General features: G+C 42.3%; 1 protein-coding gene across 5 annotated transcripts in view; it reads right to left on the minus strand.

The window, feature by feature from the left end:
* Positions 1–482: 482 nt before the first annotated feature.
* Gramd1c (GRAM domain containing 1C) overlaps positions 483–8,057 on the minus strand; it is a 70,398-nt gene continuing 62,823 nt past the window's right edge. For all 5 annotated transcript variants that reach the window (XM_055625039.1, XM_055625042.1, XM_055625040.1 and 2 more), the window contains 5 exons: positions 6,390–6,566; positions 5,174–5,231; positions 2,708–2,818; positions 2,358–2,460; positions 483–1,453 (listed from right to left, as the gene is read on the minus strand). In XM_055625039.1, coding sequence (XP_055481014.1) covers positions 1,373–1,453; positions 2,358–2,460; positions 2,708–2,818; positions 5,174–5,231; positions 6,390–6,566 — 530 coding nt within the window. In that variant the 3' untranslated portion in view covers positions 483–1,372. The remainder of the gene's footprint in view (positions 1,454–2,357; positions 2,461–2,707; positions 2,819–5,173; positions 5,232–6,389; positions 6,567–8,057) is intronic.

Consider the following 8,057-nt stretch of genomic DNA (forward strand, 5'->3'; position numbering starts at 1 on the left):
TGCCCCGCCCCCGGCGCCGGGATCCCGCCGCCCGCACGTGCGCCGCCTGCCCCCGAGGCCCCTCCCCCGCCGCGCTCCGGGCCAGCCCGCACCTGCGCCCGGGCCCTCGGGGGACCGGCCCGGCCCCGGACGACCGCGGGAGTTCGCCGGCGGCCGCAACAGGCGCTGGGTTCCGTCTGCACCGTCGCCCTCCTTCCCGTTAGGCCCGCTGCTGCCCCCATGTCCAGGTTTATCCAACTTGTTCAAGCTCGGGAGGGTCCTGGAGGATGGGTCTGCCTTCCAGCCAGGCCTCTCAGCTACTTTGTTTCAGTAGTCTGAGCGTTTGCAGTGGAATTGCCCAGAGAGTCCTCTCTGGGTTTTTATCGCCCCACAAATCTGTTAAGAACTGTGGGCCTAAGTACAGGTTTTCCCTACCCCAGGCTTTCTAGCTTTGGTTTGGTTTTTAAGCAGAAAAGAGAAGGAAAAAAATGACAACTTGGACATTTTGGGTTTTACTGAAGTCAATCTTTATAACAGATTCAGAATTTATTAGTTCTGAACACATATTTAGTATTGTATCTACAAAGCAACATGGGTAATCTTTGAGGTATATTATGAAGTAGTTTGAGAGAAACCACAAAAACATTCACTTTGACAGTTAACGTTTGCAAGGTTCTGATCCAGTCACTCTTGCTCACTGCCGGATACTTCATATGTCCTTATCAGAAACAAAACAACAGGAGTTATTACTCTATACCCCACCCCTGGGAGATGAGCTGGGACTCATGGAGAGAAACCCTTTCCCTTTAGTCAGTATTTTCATTCCCTACAGGCTTCTCAGAAATGTTGTTAGCAATGCCTTTGGCTTTGGCATGCCAAGTCAGTTAAGACACTGTAAAATGCAAAGACACAAAACCTGGAATGTATGCGCTTGGAAAATGATCCTTGAAAGTGAGAAATGATTGAGGGGTTTCTTCTTTAGCTTTTTAGGCTCTTAAACTCAGCTATGAAACACAACCCACTGGGCACACAGGGGCTCCACTAACAAGTTTAAATGATCAACAACAGGCCTCACTATAGAAGAGAAGCCACAGGACCCAGAGTGTCTTCCTTCCCCTTTTGTGTCTCAGAATTTCAATTCCAAAATATATTTCATGGTTCACTGGAGAAGTTCACAGCTTAAAAAAATCTCTATAAGAAGTAAAAAGATAGAGTCTTAAGGCTATTTGAGAGTAACCATCAAGTAAATGTTATTTAAATAAGGTTTTCCTAGTAGGAATCCTGGTAATAAAAATATTAGAAATGTCCTGCGACAGTGAGAGTCTTCGTCCTCGTTTCCTTCCAGATGTTGTCTTCTAGGCCCAGGTGTCTCTTCGATTCCCACAGCTCAGCACTAGCTCTCCACTGCCACCCCGCTCTTGTTCTTATTCAGTAAATCAAAGGTTTTCTGAAGCATAATGAGTGAGCTCTTCAGCTGCAAAAAATAAAAATAAAATAAATGATCAAAAATCAGACTTCAATTTTGGCCGATTACTTTATTGCAAAAAGTGTGTGTGTCCTCAAATAAAACACTGACAATCAAATACCCACTTCTCTAGTATCTGCTACATGAATTCTAGAGAGTGTTATCTTAACAGGTGCGAGAGGACTGCCGTTTTTCCTGCAGCGTGCTTTCCCGGAAGCCCATCTAACGATCCAAACGGAAAGGCTTGTTTTCTTAGATGTTTCTCAAGGCTCGGTGGTCCTTTCACCCTCCACTGAGCAAGCACATCAAGCCTCCTGGCTGGGCCACATCTTCCTAGCCCACTCAGGGTCCTCTTCACAGTTCTAAAGCTAACCTACACCTACTGACCCCACAGGATCTTCCCTGGACACCCTGCCTCTGAACCCCTCGCACACCACCCTACTTCACGCTCCTGTACTACTTGATTCTGTGTTTTTAAGAGCAGGTTTGAAAGCCTGTAGGAAACCCGACTTCTCTGTTAAGATTGGAAGCAACTTGAGGCCAAGAAATAGATCTCATTCCTTACTTTATTCATTCATCTGTTCATTCAGCAAACACAGGTTATCTGTCTCAGCCTGGGCTCTGTGCGAGGCATGGAGTTCCCTGTGCTGAGCCATTTCTAGCACCGATTACAAAGAATGAAGGGGTTTGAGGATAGGACAACAAATAGGTGTGCGCAGAGATGGAAGAGGACGGCTTAGCTTCTTTATAAGGCATGGTCACCCACTGAGTGGGAGGAAACCATGAGCCAAAAGTGAGAATGATGAAGCAGGCGGAGACAGTAACTAAGCAATTGTAGAGAAGGTACATACATCTAAAGGTTGTCCAGCTGGGGCCCTCCCTGTCCAAGCCCCTGAGGCACAGACCGGCCTACCTGTTCCAACATCACTATGGAATCTTGAAGCACTCCTTTTAAATGGTGGGCATGGTCTTTGTTCTGAATATTTTCTGTTCTTGAGAACCTATCAGAGACTAAGCTGGAAGAAAAACAAAAACTTAAAATTGATGAAAACAACTCCAGATCTTTCTTTTATTTATAGAAATTACTGTGTCCCATGAATTGCAAAGAAAACACCAAATCAACCCCCAAGTAATGCCCCCTGCAAAAAAAAAAAGCTAAGCATGTATGACTACAAGATATAGCAGACCAGAATTCCTAAAGCTAAGTTTTCTACGACAAAGAAACAGGTGGTGGAAACAGGCAGGCTAGGGTGGGAAACATACTTTAAAGATTTCTCTTCTTGGAGGTGAAGCTGGTAGAAGGACTGAGCAGCATGCTCTATCTTTGACAACTTCAGAAACAGTGTCACATTCAGCAGAACCAGCAGCAGCAAACTGTGCAGAGCAAATAACAGCTGGTTAACCCCCACTAACCCGTACTGCAGGCCTGGCCTCAGAGGTAGCCCTGATGATAGATGCAGGAAGATCTACTGTGATTCAAGACCACAAGGCAGCCTGACTACAACCAGACCCTGCCCCAACATTCCCCTCCACCACCAAAAAGAGAGTAAAATATTATATGTGCAAAAGCTTCCTACTGTATATAATCTAGACCATTTTCTAGTTATTTAAATAAATTATCTCCATTTCATTATATGACATAATTACTATCAATTATCATATGGATGTCAAGGAAAATGACTAGTGTGAATGATAAGAAAAGTCCTTGAACAACCTCAATTCCCAAGTTGCCTCTGACCTGTCTCCTTTCTTCTCTACTAGAATCCCAGCCAGTGCTGTGCAACCACTGGTTTAGAAATCTACCAGGTAAGCTTGCAGGGTCTATTTTTGGGTTATGTTGGCTTAAGCAATTATACACCCATAATACTTCATTTTAAAAATAAAATGAAGATCAATATGCCTCTGAATTTAGGGACATCGCAATATTATCTTTTATTCCCAGTGGAAGATTTTACATATATATATAACTTTCTTCTTGTTAATATTGAACAAAGGAAGTACCAGATAAATCCTAAGCATATATTAATAATGGTAAATATAAAAATTTTACATGCAAACTTAATGTTTTGTTTTTAACAGCAGCCTTTCAAATTAATGCAGACCTTATCACACATGCATACAAACTGATAAGTAGTATCATATGTCTTTATTCTGTTCTGTTTAAAGAGTTACCCGCCTCACATTACACTTATTGGGTCTAAGGAGATGGCTCAGTGGTAGAATGCTTACTTATTATGCACAGAATCCTTGGTTTGGTTCCAGGCCACAGAGAAAATGAAAAAGTATATCGATACATATGGTGTGTGAAAAAGCTAAAGGTAACAAGGAAATCAAGTCTGTGAAATTATCATGGCACCGAAGTAATATATAATTTTTTTTCCTGCAAGGTAATATAATGATATTTGTCATTTAAAAACGTCATAGCAAACTGATTTAATTAGCATCTGAAAACTTTTTCTAAAATTCAAAGAGAGATCTGAGAGCAGTGGTGTATGCAGACTGTCCCATCATACTGGAGGCTGAGGCAGGAGGATCACAAGATAGTTCAAGGCAAGCCAAGACTTCAGAGCAAGCCTCTACCTCAGAAACAGCAACAAACACTAAAAAACATAACCAGTATTTTCTGCTTGTGCTGACATCTGCACTAAGGAAAAATAGCTAAGAGCGTCACTCTAAAAACGATCACCCAGTCTGCCACTGAGTCAGAAACAACTCACACAACCAGGGGCTCTCTCAAGGTCACATGCAGCCATGCAGAATTAGAGCTCTCAGGTGCGACTTGCTCTGCAGGCTCCTATAGGGTTCTCCAGGCTTCACACTACTTGCTTTCACAATGTGATGCTTGAATAATTCATAGCAGAAAAACCCAGGGTGTGCGCTTTAAAACTCAGCACTCCTGCTCTTGTTTGGTGTCCTGCACCCACATGACTGCTCACAACTGTTTGTAACGTCAGTCCCAGGGGAGCCAACGCCCTTTTTGGCCTTCCTAGTTACCAAGCATGCATGTGCAGATACCTGCAAGCAAAACGCCCATACACATAAAAGACATTTTAAAATTTTTTTAATTTTTTAAAAATTCCTGATCACTATTCAGAGTCTACTGAGTCAACACTTGAGATTAGGGCTGAAGAATCTGCATTTTAGCAAACTCCTAAATGCCTCTTATTCACATAAACATGAGAACCACTGATCTATTTATGCAAAGTAGAATCATTTCACTGGAATTTCACCAACATGCGTTGTCTTTAAATTTGTGGAACCTCTCATAAAAACCCAGAGGGTTCATCATAGGAATTCAGATTGTTTTTGAAAGATGCCCTCAAATTTTACAATTCTGAAAAATGATATCAAAAGCGATCAAAGTAGAACCTATCATACTGTTTTTATAGGTCAACATGGTCAGGACGACCAGTAAACTAAAAATGCAGGGACTGGCGAGGTGGCTCGGAGGTGAAGGACGCTTGCTGTTCTTCCAAGCCCTAAGGTTTGGTTCTTAGCACCCACATAGCAGCTCACAGCCTCTGTATGTGACTCCACTTCCAAGGGGACCAGGACCCTCTTCTGCCCTGCATAAGCGCTGCATACACAGACACACAGGCAAAGCACCAATACACATAAAATAAGAATAAATAAATCCCTTTTTAAGAACTAAAAACGCCTTCCAATTCTTTGGGGAACTATTTAAGTACACGTGAAGACATAAACAAAAGCAGTACAGCGAGTACTTACAATACACTCATCACCACAATAAGAGCCGTGTCACAGCTGTCCACAGTCTTTCTCTTCCCTGTAGGTGAAAGGTGAGAGCAAGGACTGTAAACACCGCCGACAGCTAATACCCATCTGAAACTAACCTGAGAAATACAATTTGTAAAGATAAAATGATTCAGCATAAACTCATGGTACCCTGGGTAAAATGTGAAAGGAACCTACGATGAGATAAACCATGGCAGTTCTTCAAATTTGAGAGATGTTACAAATTATTAAATAACCATTTCAATACATAAAGAATGATACACAGCTAAGGACTATCTCTGCTAAGAACAGTTGAGTTGAGCTAATACACAGTGTTCCTCTCCTTTAAAAAAAAAAAAATCACCAATCACTGTGACATAAACCTTTACATTTTAAAATGAAAGAGCCATTGATCTTAATCAGCAGTTAGACACAGTTATACAAAGCTAACTGTGTACCTGGGGCTTGGTACTGCAAGGGGACAGGAGACTGACAGCCTCAGAGTTCTGAGGGGGATGGGTAACAGTAAAGAAAGGACTCTGCAAAACTGTCAGTCAAGCTCGCTCTCTGCCGTTTGACAAGGCTGTCCCCCGACAGTGCACTCATAGTAAAACGTCAGATGTCTGTAGATGTTAAGTAGGAAATAAATGAGAGAGCTGCCTAGAAGCTTTGGATTAGTGACTCCTTTTGCGGACAGAGGCCAGCTGGACAGCACAGTCAGTCAGAAGGAGCAGCTCTAAGCAGACCTGACCAACTGCTTTTATGAATGGACTTGGTACAGGGCCATCTGACATGAGCTTTTATTTAAATATCCATTTTTTTTTCTTTTTGAGGCAGAATCTCACTATGTAATTTTGGCTAGCCTGGAACTCATTAGGTAGACCAGGCTGGCCTCAAACTCACAGAGATCTGTCTGCCTCTTCTGAGTGCTGGGATTAAAGGCTTGTACTAGTTCAGCCAATTTAAAAACTTATAAATGTTGTGTGGGCCAAATAAAATACTCTACTAGCCATATGCCTGCCATGTCCCAACTGTTCCTTTAGGCTTCTATAGTAGCTGTTGTTAAGAAATTATAATAAATATTATCAAAAAGGAGAGACAGGCAGACTTCCTTAAAGGACATCCCTCATAGACAAGAGGCACCTCATGTTTCCTAAGGCTAAAGTTTTGGTTTTGGTTTTGTTTTTGTTCATGTAACAGCAACCGCTACCTGTAACATCTCCTTTGGCCTCGTAGGCTGAATCTGTAGAAGAATGCGGAGAAGTCAACTTTGGAACCGTCTCTGTTGTTCGGTTCAAGGTCCGCCTTCTCCGCCGTAGGCTACTAAGTTTTCCAGGGTCTTCAATGGACTGATTTAACGCAGACTCTTCCATTAACAAATCTGATTCTAAGGAGAAAATTTAGAAACAAAAGGATAAGAAGGAAGCTTTATCAAATATAAGACCCAAATAGTGTGTGTGTGTGTGTGTGTGTGTGTGTATGTGTGTGTGCATACACAAGTGTGCTTGTCTGAGCACTGATAATCTTCTCTAACCATACCTTACATTTTACAGACTAGATCCAAACTTTATTCTTAATTAAAAGCTTTAGAGACTAAATGACCCCTACAGTGAGGCTTCATTATTCTAGGAAGAATGTGTATCAATAAATGATGGGACCATCAGTGGAAACTCGCTACATGCCATATTAAATATTAATGTAATGGCTTCAGTTATGGAAACAACAGCTCCACACACTTCCACAAGATTGCTAGAAAGGCTCCCAAGACAGAGTACAGCTAGTGCTTCTTAACCCTAAAGAAAAGAGTGACATGTACAAGTTCTAACATTCAGGAAGAAAAACTCCAGTAAAGGAATTCTTCCATCTAAATATCTCATTTTTGTCATTTATTTTAACCTGTTCCTTTGCTCAATTTTTTTTTTCATCAGAAGCTCATCAGCCAGTGGCCAAAATGATGTTTAAGTTTCATTTTCTCTGTTGCTGATGAGAAGTCTAATAATGAAACAGGCAAAGGGAAAATAGCCAGAGGACAAATAACATACAGCTTTAAGTCACTAGAGCTGACTGGCCTCCAGCTAAAATGAGCTATGTTCACATATGTACAGAGTTCCCTCCTGTCTATGTTAAGAAATATCCCAGCACAGTAGCTGCACGGCTGCTCACTGTCAGGTGCCAGTACCCACCTCCACAAAACCCACACATAAACACAGCACCATGGCCAAGCGAGCCTACATGCACCCAGGACAGCTGTGGATAAGAAGGAAGGCGGAGGCCTGGGTCTCTACAGGACAAGAGGATCATAACCTTGTTTTGTAATCCCTCACTGTGGTCAGCCTCCAGGCTCCATGCCGAGGCAGAGAGCATGTGATCTTGGACAAGTCACTTAACAGTACTGTTTTAAATTCTTCTGTAGTAAAATGAGAAAAACCAATCCTAGCTACAGGGTTGCTGTGAGTATAAAATGTCGACACTATGATGTGTGTAAAGTTTTGCTATGTAACAGGAATATTATAAGCATTGCATAAGTGTTGTTAAGCAGCAATAATTGAAAAATGTAAAATAATACAATTGGCAGAGCAAGGAAGGCAGCTGAAGCCACTCCAGTGAAAGCCATTCCAGCATCAATACCTGGTCCCTCCACGCATCCGAATAAAGAACAGCCCAAGACAGGTGTGGTGGCACACGCCTGTGACCCCAGCACTCAGGGATGCACAGGAAGGTGGATCTCTGTGAGTCTTGTCTAGAAAGGAAGAACAGCCAAGCCTACACAGAGAAACCCTGTCTCGAAGAACCAAAGAGGTAGGGAGGTAGGTAGGTAGGTAGATACATACATACATACATACATACATACATACATACATACATACATACATACATA

The sequence above is a fragment of the Psammomys obesus genome, unplaced genomic scaffold (assembly GCF_907164565.1).
Source record: "Psammomys obesus unplaced genomic scaffold, mPsaObe1.curated_primary_1811, whole genome shotgun sequence".
Lineage (NCBI taxonomy): Eukaryota > Metazoa > Chordata > Mammalia > Rodentia > Muridae > Psammomys > Psammomys obesus.